A 19,380-nucleotide genomic window follows, 5' to 3' on the forward strand; every position below is an offset into this window, starting at 1 on the left:
GTGAAAGCTGCTTCACAAGTAAAGCTTGATTGACTGGTTGATTGTGGTTGGCACGCTATCCTCTGACATGCTAGCCAGGTCCTTCCTGGCACTAGCTAACTCAACAGGTTAGACTAATTTAATTAGAGTTTGGGTAACAAATTCAAGTGGGCGTCAACATTCAAAACTTTCCACATACTGCAAATACAACAGAGAGTATACTTATATAGGGCAGACCGGGGATGTTTGTAATTTCTGTCTGTATCTTGTAGCTCTTTTGCAACACAAACGCAGGTTTAGTCACAATCAAGGAGGGAAATCTTACAATTCACCCCATGGTCCAGCTTTGTTGTAACATACCCTGGGGTGAAATTTAACATTATGAAAAAAGAATTATGACAAAAACTTGGTATTGAAAACTTTTTCATTCAGAACTTCAATGTTAACATAATTGACTTAATTGAGTGTGTGTGTGTGTGTGTGTGTGTGTGTGTGTCTGTGTGTGTGTGTGTGTGTGTGTGTGTGTGTGTGTGTGTGTGTGTGTGCGCGTGTGTGTGTGTGTGTGATATTAATATTTAAACATAATAATAAAATGAACAAAACATGCACCATCTTCAAGAATTGAACAGTGTATGTGTGTGTCTTTGTTTGTGTGTGTGACACATGTTATTGCCATCCAAACAATTGAAATCAGGTGTTCCAATCACTTCCATGGCCACAGGTGTATAAAAGCAAGCACCTCGGCATGCAGACTGTTTCTACAAACGTGTGAAAGAATGGGTCGCTCTCAGGAGCTCAATGGATTCCAGCGTGGTACTGTGATAGGATGTGTATATATATATATATATATATATATATATATATATATATATATATATATATATATATATATATATATATATATATATTTATATATCCTGGTACTGTGATAGGATGCCACCTGTGCAACAAGTCCAGTCGTGAAATGTCCTCACTCCTAAATATTCCACAGTCAACTGTCAGTGGGATTATAACAAAGTGGAAGCGATGGGAACGACAGCAATTCAGCCAAGAAGTGTTAGACCACGTAAAATGACAGAGCGGGGTCAGCGGATGCTGAGGTACAGAGGCCACCAACTTTCTGCAGAGTCAATCGCTACAGACCTCCAAACTTCATGTGGCCTTCAGATTAGCTCAAGGACAGTGTAGAGAGCTTCATGGAATGGGTTTCCATGGCGATCAGCTGCATCCAAGCCATACATCAGCAAGTGCAATGCAAAGCGTCGGATGCAGTGTTGTAAAGCATGCCGCCACTGGACTCTAGAGCAGTGGAGACGTTCTCTGGAGGGACCAATCAGGCTTCTCCATCTGGCAATCTGATGGACGAGTCTGGGTTTGGTGGTTGCCAGGACGACGGTACTTGTCTGACTGCATTGTGCCACGTGTTAAGTTGGTGGAGGGGGGATTATGGTGTGGGGTTGTTCTTCAGGAGCTGGGCTTGGCCCCTTAGTTCCAGTGGAAGGAACTCTGATGCTTCAGCATACCAAGAGATGTTGGACAATTCCATGCTCCCAACTTTGTGGAACAGTTTGGGGACGGCCCCTTCCTGTTCCAACATGACTGTGCACCAGTGTACAAAGCAAGGTCCACAAAGACATGGATGAGAGAGTTTGGTGTGGATGAACTTGACTGGCCTGCACAGAGTCTTGACCTCAACCTGATAGAACACCTTTGGGATGAATTAGAGTGTAGACTGAGAGCCAGGCCTTCCCTCCATCAGCGTGTGACCTCACAAATACGCTTCTGGAAGAATGGTCAAAAAGTTCCATAAACACACTCCTAAACCTTGTGGAAAGCCTTCCCAGAAGAGTTGAAGCTGTTATAGCTGCAAAGGGTGGGCCGACATCATATTAAACCCTATGGATTAAGAATGGGATGTCGCTTAAATTCATATGCGAGTCGAGGCAGGTGAGGGAATACTTTTGGCAATATACAGTACATTAAAGGTGCCATTGACAACATTGATAGCATCCAGCCACTAGATATCACACTCCCCCCTTTCATTGCATTCACGTCACAACACAGCTGTTGCTCGACATGTGCCCTCAAAGGGTTGCCAGTTCGTTGCACAACTATCTAGCTAGCTTTAATGATATCTTACCGATCAAGAAGAAAAGTAGCCACCTCGGCGTGGCTTTTCAGTCCTTGAAACTCCTTCAGCTGACTCTGACGATCAAACACTGAACCAATGTTCACTTTGGTATTGCTCCTCCTTTTGTCACTTAGCACTTGGGACTGGTACCCAAAGGCCGCCCACTTACTGTCAAACTCAGCCATTTTCCCGTTTTTTCCACACTAACTGGCAACCCCAAAAACTCTTGAGCCCTGACTACGCAGAGATGCCACGTGATACATCATTATTCTATTGGCTCACAAGCTTTGCTAGAAGCTGCAGCCACACGTCACACATCTACACAGAGGTACACAAAACATTAATTACGGACTGACACATTTTTTTTTAATGATTAATTCACAATCAAAACATTTTGTTTTCACAAGAAGTGATACTTTGATTCTGCACTTTTCTAAAAGCCCTGTGGATTTTCTGTATTCGTTTAAATAAAAATGTTATCAATATGATCTTTAAAGCTGTATTCTACGATTTGAAAGGTTTGAACCGGTAAAAATCAGTTTTTGCATTTCTGGATCGCAGCTGATAACAATCTTAAAGCCTTAAAGGGGCCCTATTATGAAAAATCGACTTTTCCATGTTTTTCAACCCTAAAATGGGTCCCTGGGGTGTCAATAAGTCCCCACAGTATCAGAAAAGACCACCATCTCCCTTTTTCACTTTCTCAGTTTGAAAGAAATCCTCCCGATAAACGAACGGTTTGCAGAATGTCCACTAAATGACGTCAGCACCGAATTTTGCTGTGCCTTATATGGGTCATCTCGGCTCATTAGAATCGCTCCACCTGTGTGGTCCCGCCCACATAATCCCCATACCTGTTGGCTGTCAGTGTGATGTACAAACCAGTGGACCAAAATGCCAAAATCAACGGAAAGCGAGTTGGCAGTCCAATTGCTGATATTTACTGGCATCGTCGGAGCATCTACGATGGAAATGTGCGCACACGCGTCCGTAAAGAGTGTTTGTGTGTGCGACGCAATTCACCGACAGGAGCTTTGACAACATGGGTCGCTACAGCTCAGGATATGCCTCTAACCTGAGGCTAAAGTTTGGATCAGTACCGACAGTCCGAGAGCCAACCACAGACACTGAAGCGGTAAGTTACTAAATATTATGTAATATGCTGTGTTACAGTTTACCGTTGCTTTCTTAGCATTGGTGTGTTAGCATTGGCGTGTTGCGCTAAAGTTAGCATTGGCGTGTTGCGTTAAAAGCTTCCATTGTATTGATGTTGAGGACCGTTAACGTTACGTAGTACTGCGGGGGCCCAAACCTGTAAAATAACGCTAGACATCAGTTTGCTTGGGAACATTTTGTAGCTCGAATGCGGCAGCAAGAGCAGCTGATCTGTGTTTGTTTACACTCCGATGCAAAGACGACGTCACCAAACGTTTGTTTTTGCACCGCTAACGAAGGGATTTTACGAGCTATTGGTGCGTCACAACATCAGTTATAGTGAAATAGTAACGTGTTCCACATTTCAGATGTAGTTGTAAACTCTGACTGTCTGTCTGACTGTCTGTCTGCTTACAGAGCAGCAGCTAACATCAGCGTCCCACACCGACCCACCACAGCTACTGTTGGCAGTCAGCTGTCTAGGAGGACAGGTAAAGGTGTGTAGCCTGACATGTAGCCTACCTGAGATCAGGTTTAACAGCAACTACTAGTAGTTGTGCAGATGTGTATTTCTATTATGTGATATCATGGGTTTCATTCCTCCATACAACTCTGTTACAGCTACTGTGTCCTGCAAGGACTTTGGTGGCAGCCATGGTTCCAGACCCGTTTCACAACCACTCCAATAAGGAGACCATCACAGAGAGCTCGCCTGGACCCGGTAGAGGAGGAGGATACTTCGGAGGGCAGCTCTTCCTTGACTTCAGAAGAGCTTGATATGATCCTGCAGAGTCGGCCACAAACAGTTTGCGTTTGTGTTCTGATATAACTGTGAATTTCAACTGCTGATTAATTTGACAATAAAGTCTTTACAGTAATTGTAAAATGTGTCATGGTTAATATTACTGAAGTAATGGTCAGGAAGACTGCATAATATGTTGCATAGAGGGATTTATTTTTATAAAACACAATTGATAAACAAACAACAGACTGCTGTATTCCTCTTACGTGTAAAGCACCATAACCAGCTGTATATTTCATGCGTTTTGGAGAGAGAACATTCAGACAGACAGTTCCAACCAGGATGTCCCACCATGCATGCCTCTTCCTCCTCCAGCTGCTGCATCCGTCTTCTTACCTAGTGTGAATCATGATAATCGTCATGTTATGTGAATAATAATCTCAACAGACAACTTGGTGTAACAAAGTAACATTACCTGTGGTGTCTCCATGCAGCAGACGTGTTCAGTGTCTGAAGGCCCACATGGTCACCTAGATGAATATAGTACAGAATTTGAGCATTTCAACAACAAATCTTGTTAATATGGTAACCTGACTGACTTTGCTGACAAGCTGAGGTGTAAACCTCATGTTTGAATTTTGTAACAGTAAGTTTAGCACATAATGTTGAGATGGAGCACAATCACGTTTATAAAACACAGCACACAGCCTATAATTCACAATTCAGCACATAATTCTGGAGGACGACATGATACTGACCAAATCCTGTTGCTTGTATATCTTTATGTGTAGAGGATGACGTTTTTAATCCCATTAATGTGATGTAAACAAACTGCCCGCATACAGGATGCTGTTTTCATTGGGTTTTCATCCGTTTAAATATAATGTTCCCCATTTGGAAAACATGCAACAATGAACTGTCAACAACACGGCACTACTAACGATATTAATTGTTGCCGAAAATAGCTCACAGATACGTTACTTATAGAGCGAAGAACGCAGCATTAGCGTCATTGTGGCTAGCGCTAGCTACGCTAACACATCGAGTTACCGTCCAAAACGTTACACAGACATGTTAACTAACCATCCAGGTTCGTCCTGCTGCATCCGCGGCGTCGGAACTTCTACAGGAGCCGGTCCTGGTTCTGGGTCGGAGTCCGGTTCGAAGCGGTACGGCTGGACCGCTGTTAGTTTGTAGCGTAGAACCATAACCATGGCAACAAGCTGGACGCGGACAGCATGGGGCGGAGAGACACAACCACTTCCTCAGTAGGAGCGGGGTCAGGGGTCATCTCATTAGCATAAGGCTACACCCCGACAGAATCACCCGTTTGAAAAAGTGGGGTAAAAGAGCTGAAAATGAGGAGTGTGATCCACTCCGAAATACATGTTCCGAATGTTTTTTCCAGTTGAGGAATTCAAAGACCAGGTTTGGAGACATCAATAACTTATATTAACTTGTGGAAAAATAGCATAATAGGGCCCCTTTAAAGCTTTTCAGCTTAAAACTGATTTTCTCAATTACCGTCTTATTATGAGTCATGGGATCCTACACAAGCACACTGTTATTATTATACATTATTATTATTATGTTATTATTATGTTACAGCTTTGGTTATTTCACATGAGAGTTTTATGTATTTTGTTTCTCTGTGCTTTTTTTCCCACCCAAAACGTGTATGCTTATAAAGTATAATATTTAATGTTATATAGTAGGCTAATGATTAAGATTCCAAAACACATTTTCAGAGGTTTGAACATTTAGGGGATATCAAAAACACAAAAACGTTCTTTTTTCAGAACGTTTTTGTGTTTTTGTGTTTTCTCTTATTGTCCACCAGGTGTCGCCCTTGTCTCAGTTACTGACCTGCAGTCTCCCTCTGTGAAGGGTTGGAGGTAGATGCCGGCGGCAACATCCGGTCATTAAACAAAAAAAAATGAAATCCTGAAAACATTTAATTGGTTCAACATTTAAATGAAAGTGTAATAATGCAACATTTTCGCTACTAGCATGTACGGTGGCCCAGAGGTGTCAGGCGAAATACAAAAGCCGCAACACAAATACAAAAGCCGCAACACAAATACAAAAGTCGCAACACAAATACAAAAGCCGCAACACAAATACAAAAGCCACAATGGAAGTGACCTCAAACACATCTCATACTACATTTTTTTTTTTTTTACTTTATTGACATCTCGTCCTCATCTTCTCTCACATAACTGAATCGATTTCAGTTCTAGCTCCCGTTTAATGGACATTACTTATCAAAATATAAAGCATAATTAGTATTACACTTAATTCAATATTTCAAAAATATTTTTGTATTATTGTCAAATGTTTTCTACCGTTTTTATGCGTGCTCTCACGCTTTCGCTTTCTTCCTCTTACCCGAGTAGCTGCTTTCCCTCGCCATATATCGCGACTATTAAGCAGCTTTTATCGATCATTAATTTTCATAGATTGTATTATACCTGACCACGGAACACCAGCACCTTCACCGCGGAGACGACGGAGGCAATCGGCCGTCGGAGGAGCTACATTATTCATATACATGGAATTTGGATTTCCCTCTGAAGTAAGTAATATCACTTATCTGGTTTAAATAAGTTATTTGATTATCAATAGACAGGCATATGCATGCATAAACAAAATCAACAGACACGTTGGTTAATATAAGCCGTTTTCATATCATGTATGAGTTTGGTGGGATAAAAAAAACAAGTAGTGGGCTATTAGTGAACAATTTATTAGACAAATAATCCATGTTATATATACGGGTTGCAATACGTGTATGATAAGAAATAAGTACTGTTCATCAACAAATTAACAGGAAAACATTCAGAATAAATGTAATATCTTGTGTTTTCTGTTACAGGTTGCTGCCAGAGGGCCGGACTGCAGGTCAATACTCATGTTCCCCCGCTGGGGGAGGGGATTTAAGGAAGGACCTCCGTCTTTCAAGGCGTTCCAATGAGAACCTCGTCTACTGCTTACTAACAGAACATACCTTATATATAGTTTACATTCTTTCTCCGGTGGCTGAGGAAGTTTAAGGTCTCCCCCTCCATCCTGAGGACCTTCTACTCCGCAGCCATTGAGAGCATCCTCACAGGTTGTACCTCAGCCTGCTATGGAAGCTGCACTGCACGGGACCGAGCTGCATTGCAGAGGGTATCAAGGCATCCCTCACCACACTGGAGGAAACGTACAGCAAGAGGGTGAGGCTGAGAGCCAGGAAAATCGGGCCTGACGCCTCTCACCCAAATGCTGGCCTCTTTACCCTGCTGCAGTCGGGCAGACGCCAACGCTGCATAAAGGCCAGGACAGACACTGAGGAAGAGCTTTTTCCTGCAGGCATCAGACTTCTCAACCATGATGGACTTTAATTGCAACTTTATGCACTTAAAAAAAAACACACACAAAAAAAAACACCTGCACTTTTAAGTCATTTTTTAGACTATACTTTTTTTTATCAACTATTTCTCTAGCATCACCTTAGGTAGATGCCTGTTTTTTTTTAATACATTACTATTTATAAAAGTCTTAGTTTTTTTTTTTTTTGCAGTGACAGACAGATTGCTTTACCCCTTTTCATTTCACTGTATGTAAAGAATGCTGTTTTTTACAAAACATGTGATCAATAAAACTTGAAGAAAAAAAAAAACAGATGGGTTCCATGTCGATATTTGATGGGGGTGACTGCAACAAAGCCAACAAGCCACTTCAGCAGTCCTGGGACATCCTCAGAGTCTCCAGCAGTCCTTGGACATCCTCAGAGGCTCGCAGCTGCAGTGTCTGCTCCAAATGTCCAGATCCCTGTGTTGCAGGAACATGATTATTGTTGGGGTTTTATTTTTGTTTATCAGTGGTGCAGTTTATAAGTAATACCACACGGTAGAAGTTCTTACAGACAAATGTTTCCTGTTAAATGTTTTAGGGATATATCTGATGATCTGTACAAATCTAAATAATAAATATCTGAATATATATATATGATTGTTGACTCGTGTTTTGGCCTGCAGGTCTATTTCCCTCCTGCTCTGGAGGAGAGACCCTGCTGCAGTGGTTGGCATCATGGCTGAGGAGATGGGGTGTAGTGGGGTAATAGCAGGTCTTTGCTCCATCACCTCATCCATGACAACAAACACTTCCAGTGTGCAGCAGTGACCTCTCCTCCCTCAGTGCTGACATCTTCAGTTCCTATAAACAACATATACAAACATACAAACACTTCTTATAATCATGATTCAGCTATTCACCACTAGTCATATATTATAATATGTACTGTAATACTGTTCCACATGGGACCAACTTAATGGACTCTGATGTTTTAACACATTGTAGATATTACCCAGCACTGACTTTGCCTGGTTATTTATAAGAAAGACAACTTCATCTTGTTTCTTTTATGCTTCACATCAAGCATGTAAAGTTCAATACTTTAAACTGATTACAACTCACTTTGTATTTCTGCTTCATGTTCTCCCCCCTCTTCTTTGTCCATCCGGCTCCACCTTCCCTCCATCTAATGTTCTCCAATAAACATCCTATATGAAGAACAGTACATAGAAAAGTGTTACAGTTCATTGATGATTTCTTGCTGTTCAACAGAACGTTTCATGTAGACATCTCAGGAGAGCAGGACATCTCCCATCTATATACGCTGGTGTTCAACCTTATATCATTGAGTAGCTTAATATGCAACAGTAGTAGTTAAGCCCTGCATATGAGAATTATAACATTTAATACCACATTTTCTTAAAGGAGTCATCACCTGGTTTTATACGTATCCAGACCCCCTTGGATCGCTTTGGATCAATTCGTAAAACTTATTAGAAAAAAAAAAAAAAAATTTAATCAAACATTGAGCTTGTTCTGACCCTTTTTCGTACCGCGATTTTATCACGCGAGATTACGCGCGAGGTTTTGACTGGTCCGGATGTGCATTGTATAATATGTAATGAGGCGCGCGTTGATTCGCCGCAGGAAGGACAGAGCCGGGGGGGCTTGCCTGCATGCAGACTCCAAAACATAATGGCGGCGCTTCGGCGATTTCAGGTAGCGGACGGGGCGGGGTTGGGTGGTGAAAGAGGGGTGGGCTTATGCAAGTAGCCGCCACGGTGACGTCACCGAAGGCGCAGAATCAAAATCTCGTGCTTTAGGAATGCACACCCTTGTGTGCTATTCCTGTTCGGAAAAAGAGCAGAAGCGAAAAAACGGCGCCACTTTCAAACTCCAGCCTTTCAGGCAAGTTTCAACTGAGGTCAAACACAGATATGCATGTTTTAACAAGAGAAATTGCGATTTCCAGGTGATGACTCCTTTAACGTCGGTAAAAACGGCACATTTGCTGCTTCGCTTAAGCTCGCTAACCTCTATGGTAAATTACCGTCAGTAGGCTAGCCGGCTAGCAGGACCTTCGATTCGTAACGGTAACGTACAATGCCAACAACAATAAAGTAACGTTCATTATCAATACGATTTAAAAGTCAGCTGGAAACATAAAAGTCATGTTACAGTATACTTACATGTGTACGCGGTTTGTTGCTGACTGTCGCCAGAATCACCGCAATCGTCCGCCATTATTCAAAACTTTTCAGAAGTCAGACGAGCCGCAATGCATTTTGGGAAGTTGAGTTTATCCGTGTTTTAGGTCACTTCCGTTGTGGCTTTTGTATTTGTGCTGTAGCTTTTGTATTTGTGTTGTGGCTTTTGTATTTGTGTTGCGGCTTTTGTATTTGTGTTGCGGCTTTTGTATTTGTGTTGTGGCTTTTGTATTTGTGTTGCGGCTTTTGTATTTGTGTTGTAGCTTTTGTATTTGGCCTGACACCTCTGGGCCACCGTAAGCATGGGCATTCTCTGACAATATTAAAATGACAATGATTTAAATTCAAATACAGTATAATTAATTATATTGTAATTATATTGTTTAAAAAAAAAGAAGAAGAAATTAAACCAAACAACGGGAATTACATGATGGACATGTAAAGATAATACAATAATGAAACAACAAAAAGGAAGTTACAGAAGCAAAAAAAAAAAAAAAAACCTACAAGTTGTGAATCAGGAATAACACGTTGTTCTGTATGTTTTTTTTATTATTTTAATTGCACAATCAAAAACGGTGCACGTCATATTCAAGGGAATACATTTTACAATAATAAAACAAACTAAGGGTAAAACAACAAACGTGGTCAATCAAGAATCAATATTTTATTCATAAAGGTGATGGCCTTTTGAGTTGTATTACACTTTAAATATAACTTGTATGGTATTATCTCGTTTAAGTATACAGCAAATGCTGGCAAAGTTTTAAAGAAATTACATTTGGAGTGAAATACTAAAAAAAAGAATCATTTCTTAATATTCCCAAATGCTTTGTATTTCCAAATGACAGCATAGGAGTAGTTCACGGTACACCGTTGAACAGCAACAGGAAGTCTTCATTTCGCACCGCTCTACAGGCGATCTTTGATGCGTCGTCATCTTTACGTCGTGACTCACTCTGATGACGTAGACAGAGCGCGACAAGGCAGCCCTGTGGCTCCGGAGTTGGCAGCAGCGGCAGGAACCCAGAGATGGCTGCGCCCACGGAGCGGTGCCTCGGCGGTGGCGGGGCGGTGAAGCCATGGTGGCGGCTCGCGGTGCTCCTGTTCTCGCTGACCTCCCTCCCGGCAGTCACCGCGCTGGTGGAGGGCCTCTACTGCGGCACCGAGGTCTGCTACGATGTGCTTGGCGTCACCCGGGAGGCCGCCAAGGTGGAGATCGCCCGGGCTTACCGGCAGCTGGCCCGCCGATACCACCCGGACCGGTTCAGGCCGGGAGATCCCAGCTTGGAGGGAGAGACCCAGGAGTCCGCCCACAAGAAGTTCCTGCTCATCGCGACCGCGTACGAGACGTTAAAGGTCCGAGACTCTGTCCAAGTTTTCATTAGGATCTCTCTCTCTCTGTGTGTGTGTGTGTGTGTGTGTGTGTGTGTGTGTGTGTGTGTGTGTGTGTGTGTGTGTGTGTGTGTGTGTGTGTGTGTGTGTGTGTGTGTGTGTGTGTGTGCGTGTGCGTGTGTGTGTGTGTGTGTGTGCGTGTGCGTGTGTGTGTGTGTGTGTTGGTGATTATCGTTTGCTCACCAAGGTACGCTCAGGAGACAGCTGTTTGTGTCCCCTGTGTGAACCAATATCATATACTATACTATATGCTATATATATATATATAAACATCCCTCCCTTCAGACATTTCTTAATATCGTGTAGGAGAAATAATTTGTATATTTAACTGCAATACTACCATTATTACATACATATTGTGATGTTTTACATTTATCTCCAGGTGTTTTAACATCTCAGGTCACATCCTTGTTTCTATTACGATTAGTGGTATTACTGCATGACTGTAACAGGATCTGAGTGGTATCCCGTTTGTTGTGAACGCAGCATTAGACATAAAATACAGATCGCTTTTTTAACAGCGTGATGAAATCGAAAAATGATGTTGGAAGCAGGTTTGTCTGAGCTCCTCCTGCAGGTCCTCACAACGGAGACCTTCAGGTAAAATAATGTCTCTGTACCTGTGTGCAGGATGAGGAGACTCGGCGGGACTACGACTACATGCTGGACCATCCCGAGGAGTACTACCAGCACTACTACACCTACTACCGCCGGCAGCTCACCCCCAAAGTGGACGTCAGGATCGTCATCCTGGTCACCATCTGTGCCATCTCCATCTTCCAGGTACGACAAAATAACACAGTAACCAAACATAAGTCACAATAACCATCACACACTTAACAATTAAGCAGCATACTACAACAAACATAAACACAACACAACAAAAACATCCATGTCATCACAAATGTCATCAGAGACCATCTGTTCCAAAAATCAAACTAGCTTCTTACCAGCCTTCCTCTTCAATAACCCTTTCCCTTCTCTCTAAATACTTGTTAGCATTCCTTTGTCCTTACAATATATCCCTCCAAAGTAAAGTAACGTTTGATAAACGTTCTACATTGACTGATATGCAAGGAATCCACATCGACAGTGGTCATCATTGTTATTTAACCCTGTTTTGGGGTTGTAGCAGGAGCAGATTTGGTTATCAACAGTTAATTATTAATATCAATATGATTATCGGTATTAATAATTATATTTAATATATTATCATGATATAATCATGAATAAACGGGGCACCACCCTGGGATCAGGGAAAAGATAACCTAAAACTGTATTCAGTCTCAATATAAAGGTTTTATACTCACATGCCAATCATCGTGATCATTGGCATAGAAGCATAAAAACAATCTAACAATTAAAAAGGCGTGAAATTCAAGCACTAGCCTTCACAACCTGCTGTTATCCAGTGACATATACACAACAAGCACAAGAGACCGCTAGTTATAATATAATAAGATTTATTAAAATCAGTAATAATGATCACAATCAATAACACTGCAATTAACAAAGCCTTATTACCTAACTACCTAACACACAAAGCTAAGCTAAACAGAAGGAGAGACACACGTGGAGTGTGTGTGTGCGTGCGCGTGTGTGTGCGCGTGTGTGTGTCGAGAGAGAGAGAGAGAGAGGGAGGGATGGCTGGCTATGTGCGGCCACCAGATGGAGCTATTCCTCGCAGCGTTCAGGGGCGGAGCCACTGACGTCCGATGGAGTAGCGAGAGAGAGAGAGATGGCCGTATGCAGCCACCAGATGTAGCTATGTCCCTAGCGTCCGCCGGGAACAGCTGGCTTAGGACACGTGTGTGCGGCGTGTATGTGTGTGTGTGTGTTAGCGGGTCACAAACAAAGAGAGAAAATGCGCGAGCGATATTCTGAGGCTCAGAAGGCATGCCGCTATCACACGGGCTCGCGTGAATGAACTGGCGTTTATTCCGCGAGACCGGTCTTTTAACTGATAGTAGAGGCTTTCTGAGCTCGCGAATATGGCGGAGGTTAGTCGAAAACACTGTTACAGAAATCAACCCAGCTGCGTGGGTACACGATCAGCATTCACATACAGCAGCACATGAACAAACGGACTCGGCGGTCCGCGATCAGAACTTAAAACACATTAACAAGAATTACAAGCATGTCCTACACTATCGAATCTCTGCTTCTGCCCAGACAAATAGCCTCTTACTTTTGTCGATGTGAGATGCGTCGATGTGAGGGTTTCGTCCCGTGCGGTGATGGCGTTCCTTGACGCCGGCAACGGACAGTAGTTCGTGGGCGCTCGTTCAGCGCCGGATCCAATTGGTTGAAGAAAACCGTTAGTAATTCTTCCTTCTGCAGGGAATGAGGAACAATCGCGGGGCTCGGCGATGTAGTCAGCTGATTTCAGACAAAGACGGGTCGAGTTATCCGTTCTGCTGGCAGCTGGGACGAAGAAAGTTTTTCTTCTTACCGCGGGGAACGGGAGAGTCGCGCTGTCGTGGTGGTCTCCTTGGGATCCAAAATGATAAACAAAAGAAAAATAAAACGAGTAGAGAAAAAGAGGGGTAAAACAGTCTGTTGCTCGTCCAGCGAGTTTGGGGGAAAGACTGCGGCCTAGGACAAAGGAAAACGCTGCAGACGTAATCTTCACCTCCTGGTGTAACGCGAGTAACGATGGAGAGAGGAAGTTCCTCCGGCGGCGCCGGATTATATAGCTTAGGCCGCTCCAGGGGACCCCCCGGGGTTCCCTGAAGATTGTCAGCCAATAGGGCACCAGTTGTGTGACGTCACATTTCTCACCTGGGTGAGATGTGAAACTAAAATGGCGGTGTAGTTTTTAATCCCCTTTGTCCCTTTGTTCTGGCCGCATGTGTAGGCTTTGTAGGCCGCATTGTGTAGTCCTAACGGTTAGGTCCCCAACACCTGATACACTCCGGAAATGTGTTTTGGATTTATGACAATTTGTGAATTTATGATGGTTACATTTTCGAGCTCACGAGGTGTTTTCACAGAGATCCCGTCCTACTCACGGAAGGAAGACTCCTCAATTCGCTGCGATCGCACCGTTTATACCATGGATGCCACGACACCGCTTTTTCATGTCTGATACCTTGACCTTGACCATCTGCAGATACCGATACTAGTCCGACACCATCTTTTTCTTAAAACGACGTTAAGCTGTTAAAAATACATTTGTCTGGATGCACATTGCTTAACTCACCATCTACAAAGCATCATGCAGAGATTGTGAAACAAATATTCTCAGAGCAGATGCACAAAACACATGTCGAGGCGGACACATATGCTCTCATTATTATTATTATTGGGAATAATTAATTAAAAAATCTGCCGGTGCTCAGGAAAGGGTGCTATGTGGACACAGCTCCTAATGACGTCGTCACTCATCGGGCCAAAGCTGTGTACTTTCCAGCACTGAGACAAGAGTGTGTGGATGAAGCATTAAGGTGTTAAATTATTACTTTTTTATACTTTGAATTTGTCTCTACTTCAGTGAGTCGATTTAGTCTCCACAGCAACGGTACACATAAAAACGTCCCCCGTTTCGACCATCCTGCCTCGTTGATTTCTACTCCCGTTTCTATGGGCGACACATTAACAGGTGTGAACACGGTCAGGTAAAGCTCTCACCTCCCTGTCCCTCCTTCAGTTCTACAGCTGGCACAGCAGCTACAACGAGGCCATCAACTACCTGGTGACGGTCCCCAAGTACCGAATCCAGGCCACCGAGATCGCCAAGCAGCAGGGCCTCCTCAACCGCACCAAGGAGAAGGGCAAGAACCGCCGCTCCAAAGAGGAGATCCGGGAGCAGGAGGAGGAGGTGATCCGTGACATCATCAAGAACAAAATAGACATCCAAGGAGGCTATCAGAAGCCCAACCTGTCGGACATCCTGCTGTGCCAGATCGTGCTCTTCCCCTACTACCTGACCAACTACGTCACCTGGTACGTCTCTTGGATTTACCGCTTCACCATCTGCAGGGAGGAGTACGGAGAGGAGGAGAAGTTCTACCTCATCAGGTCAGTTCTTACAGAACGTTTATTAGCGGGACGAGTCGTCGTCATGATCAGCATCTTCTGTGCCGGGAATTTCACCTCACTCTGTTTTCACTCTCAGGAGAAACATGAAAATGTCTCAGTCTCAGTTTGACAGTCTGGAAGAGAACAACAAACAGTCTTTCATGGAAAAACGACTCTGGATCAAAGAAAACTATGAGGTGTGTCACTTCTCTCTGTGGAGCCTTTGCATCCCCTCTCCCTCATTCACTTCATTTATCTTTTGGACCTCTTCCTTTATTTCTTTTTCTCCTCCTCCTTTTAATTCATCCTTACAGGTTTTCCATTTATCCCTCTTTACTTTCTTCTTCTTTCCAATATCTAACTTTTAGTTTGTCCTCCCGTTTCCCTCCATCTATCTGCTAAGAGTTGTATTTATCCATAGATATACGTACTGTTAACTAGGGCATGCATGGACATGATTACCTCTGGTATCCTGAGACTGTCCTCAGAAATGAATGTTACTTGATTCATGGCCTTCTATGACGGCTGTCCTTTTTTCTCCCGCGATTAAATTATATTATGGCTGAAATCGCCACTATTGCTGCTTTGTACGAGTTGAAGTCCCAGATACGCCAGGAAACCAAACGCCGTCCTGTCTGAGTTTATAACATCACCCAGAGGTGCTCGGTGGATTTCACCAGAATGTATGAACCCAAACTATTCATTTAGCCATGATTTAAATAGCAATAACCAAATTTAAAGGATACTTAAAGATGGTATCAACATAGTTGATATCCATCTTAGTTCAGTGTGTTAGGATGGTTCATAGAAGCATTGATTTGTGCAGCTAATGCTAACAGACGTTGAGTGCTTGAGGAGTCTCGCCTGCATTTTGAGCCCTTTTATGCAAACTTTACGTAAGTCCACATTTCTGCAGACTGGCTGAGGGAATTACCCACAAATCATAGTGTTGTGACATTAAACATGGAGCTACCAGGGTAAGCCATTAGCATAAAGACATTAAACAAAGAGGGCAGCACATATTAAAGGATTTCAAATGAAACGTAAAATCACATGAAATTAGAGGAGCAGAGGCTTTATTACACAGTTGGTCTATTCATCAACCAGTTCTTTTAAAAAACTTGACAAAATTGAGTAAATAGATTATTTTAGCCCACCTGGTAAGACAATAGAGACTGTCTTACCAGGCAACTCAACGGCAACAAAACCTATCAGTCCCTAGTCAGGAAGTTTTGATTTATCTTGACAGCAACTTTAAGTGCAAAGTGGAGTTATTTAGTGAATGAAAACAGTATTTGGTTAAAAAGACAAACTAAAGGGCTGAGGAGTGTGAGAGGACTGTGATGACGTGGAAATGTACATGATGCTAACTTGACGACTAAGAACTGAGCCGAGTCGTCCAGCCTCAGTTGCAGCTCTGTAAACTGTAGAATCTGGGAGTGTAACGGTTCCTGGTGTGTGTCTGTCAGGCTCACAAAAAGGAGCAGGAGGAGGAGATGAAGGTGAAGATGGCGACCGACCCCAGGATGAAGAGGTACCGGCGCTGGATGAAGAACGAGGGGCCGGGCCGGCTGACGTTCATCGACGACTGACAGCCCGAGCCCCATCTGTAACATACAAACCTGCCTCAGTGCCAACATCCATGGACAGCACACAACGTGCCGAGTGGAGATATAACTGTACAGAAAGATGAATTATGCCTGTTTATAGGGTGAGAGATATTTTCATAGCGATTGGCCTCATAAAGGGGATGACAAAGTGGAATAAACTGTGTGCTGGGGCTTCAGATTTTTGAGTATTTTTATTTTTTTTTTAAACAAAAGTTTATTTCCATTATCTCCAGCTGTTTTTTGTTGTTGTTTTTTTTAAGTTTGTGCTGGTAAAAATGAAACATTGGTGAATGAGTTTTTGTGAAACGAGTATCTGTTGGATAAGTGACATCAGAATGCTACCAGTTTGACCCCTATAACAACCAACACTGAGGTCAAAGGTTATGAGAGGAAGTCTCTGAATGTTGGTTGTGGTTATGCACCATTCAGCAGCTCAGAGTATCCGGCCTTCTTGGGTCTGCAGCTGTATGTCTTGAGCACTCGGGTGAATCGAGGAGCTGAGCTTTCAACTGATGGGTTGGATCAGAAAGACCTGGTAAACCCAAATGTGTGGTGAGGGGTTAACTGGGAACTTGTGGCTGAGACCCCTGTATGCGAGGTCTTCAACTCCCACCTCTGGAAGAATTTGTCCTGCATCCGGCTGAGGCTGGGGAATCTGAGTGGGCCATGTTCAAAAACTCCATTGTGGAAGCGGCTGCTAGGAGTTTTGGTCAGAAGGCGGTGACGGAGGATTTAGAGATGAAGGAGCAGGCCTTTTAGGCTTGGCTGGCCCAGTGGTCTTTGTAAAGAGGAGACAGGTACTGGTGGGTCAGAAGGCTTTGGGTAGTGACTGAAAGAATGAGGTCACAGATACAAGTGGCTGAATGAGTTTCATTAGTAGGGTTTCTGGGCTCGGCCTTGGAGATCGGGTGTGAAGCTTAGACATCAAGAGGGAATCGGAGTAGAGCCGCTGCTCCACCAGCTGAGGTGGTTCAGGTGTCTGATCAGGATGCATCCTGGAGGTTTTCCAGGCACGTCCAACTGATGAGAGGCCAGGGTAGACTCCGAACACACTGGAGGGATCATATAAGCTGTCTGGTTAACATGTTATTACCTTGTTTATTGAACAGGTATAGAAATGTAAAAAGAAGACATTTGATTATTAGTTTGCTGGCAACCAAGATACAAGAAGTACGCTGTGAAGAGATAAAACTCATCCAACTTTTCATCTGGTAAGACGACGTCCTTTGATGACCTGAACATGTCAGTTGTACAAACAGATAGTTGCACCAACAGAAGATGCTGGTAAGCCTTTTGCTCCTTCGGTCTCTATTGATCCAATGTTTTCTTATTGTGTAAATGGAAGACAAAGTCACAGCTGAAAGTGTCTGTACGTTGTGTAACAGCAGATGTTTGTCACAGAAAGGTGTCTTCTCCGTTTCTTCAGAAGTTCAGCTGAACACAACAGTTTACCGCATCGAAATCACCTGTTTTTACTTATTTATTGTTTATTTCACTGGTCTTTTTGTTGTCAGTCTATGGTATGAACACAACTAAATAGCTTTTTAATAAATATATTTGAAAGTCGATTCTTTTCTAGGTTTATTTCCAGTTGCTGAACACATCCTCCGTACAGCGATAGTGCAGTCATCGCCTAGCATGTGTAACATGGAAGGCCTGATGAGTTTTGCGAATCCCAACTCACCATATATGGACACGTGGTCAAGACCACTAGGCGTGACTTTGTTAATGCACTGAGTTCCCTGTGGCGTCACTTAGATTGATAACTATTTGGTTTGGTTTTGGAAAATGTATTTTTTCAACATCTGAATGAGAATGGGCTGGTTCCCCAGCTCTAAGGAACATCGCAAGAATCAGACCATGGTTGAATTTCTTTCAGGAAAAAAATCTGCACAATTTAATGTACAATGAGTACTCGTAGACCAACTCATACCCCTATTTGGTTTTTATCAATCACTAGTTTTTTTAAGCTTTCTGGAAAGTTGTGACCTCACGCTGGTCTGGTCAAAAGTTGATTGACAACAAGATTTTCAGGTGAAGATCTTCATCAGAATTATTAAGAACCGACTCCATGAGTCCAACGTTAACAAGATATTCTTGTTAACGTCTTTGTGCCCAATCAAATCTCTCGTTTTCAACACTCACAATAATATCACCTTATACAGTGAATTAAAGTCAAATTAATGTTAACTGTTAATCCCAGGCAAGGTAAAATATATATAGTCAAGTCTGAATGTCATGTGGCAGGACAGTTGGTTACCATGGGCAACGAAAGGACCCAGCGCTCCTCCAATAATCACAGCGCTCCCACGTCCCATCCTTGGATGTACAGTAATTTGACTTCATAATTCTAGCTTCAATCCATGACAATGCATGTTGCTGAAGTGCCCTTGAGCAAACTCGAAAACCCCGCCTACTTCTGAGATGTCAAATATCTGAAAAAGAACCACGCAGGAAAGAAAACAAAGCACGCCGTGTCAGGTTTGCCATCAAATTATTAACATACATTTTTAAAACATACAAAAACAAAACAATACAAGGCAAAAGGCTGAACGAAGGCCCATATCAATCCAACACTGACGACAATAAATTGAAATGAAATGACAGAACTGGACATAACCTCGAATCAAGTCTTACTGATGATGCCTTTTCCTCCTTAAATTAAAATAGTGCCTGTTGAGATGATCACGTGTCCTTAATGAAAAACAAGAGATATACAAGTGCAGAAATCTACAGATCTCTGGGAGAGTCTGACTTCTTCTTTTTTTAGTGCGGTTATAACAAGAGCTGTAATCTGCCTCG

At 42.9% G+C, this 19,380-nt stretch overlaps 2 protein-coding genes and 2 long non-coding RNA genes across 5 annotated transcripts in view; 2 read left to right on the forward strand and 2 right to left on the reverse strand.

Annotated features, from left to right (window-relative positions):
- The window catches only part of LOC311030317 (uncharacterized protein), a 242,164-nt gene that overhangs the window by 196,848 nt on the left and 25,936 nt on the right, over positions 1-19,380 (reverse strand). The gene's annotated exons all lie outside the window — the stretch shown is intronic.
- On the forward strand, positions 3,061-4,048 carry LOC311029585. Its single transcript, XR_014598896.1, has 3 exons — positions 3,061-3,245; positions 3,683-3,762; positions 3,887-4,048. It is a non-coding gene; the product is annotated as an uncharacterized lncRNA (long non-coding RNA).
- On the reverse strand, positions 4,140-5,252 carry LOC311029707. The gene is made up of 3 exons (XR_014598907.1): positions 5,091-5,252; positions 4,483-4,537; positions 4,140-4,403 (listed from the first exon to the last, which is right to left on the reverse strand). It is a non-coding gene; the product is annotated as an uncharacterized lncRNA (long non-coding RNA).
- dnajc25 (DnaJ (Hsp40) homolog, subfamily C, member 25) lies at positions 10,554-16,640 on the forward strand. 2 transcript variants are annotated; one of them, XM_084035347.1, is made up of 5 exons: positions 10,554-10,912; positions 11,579-11,731; positions 14,598-14,968; positions 15,066-15,168; positions 16,441-16,640. In XM_084035347.1, exons 1-5 carry the CDS (start codon positions 10,586-10,588, stop codon positions 16,558-16,560), a joined length of 1,074 nt encoding a protein of 357 aa, XP_083891473.1. In that variant the 5' UTR covers positions 10,554-10,585; the 3' UTR covers positions 16,561-16,640. The 2 variants fall into 2 exon arrangements, with proteins under 2 accessions (XP_083891473.1, XP_083891472.1); XM_084035346.1 differs by having other exon boundaries at positions 10,556-10,912; positions 15,066-15,165; positions 16,438-16,640.

This window comes from Eutrigla gurnardus, assembly GCF_963514095.1.
Source record: "Eutrigla gurnardus genome assembly, chromosome: 19".
NCBI classification, from domain to species: domain Eukaryota; kingdom Metazoa; phylum Chordata; class Actinopteri; order Perciformes; family Triglidae; genus Eutrigla; species Eutrigla gurnardus.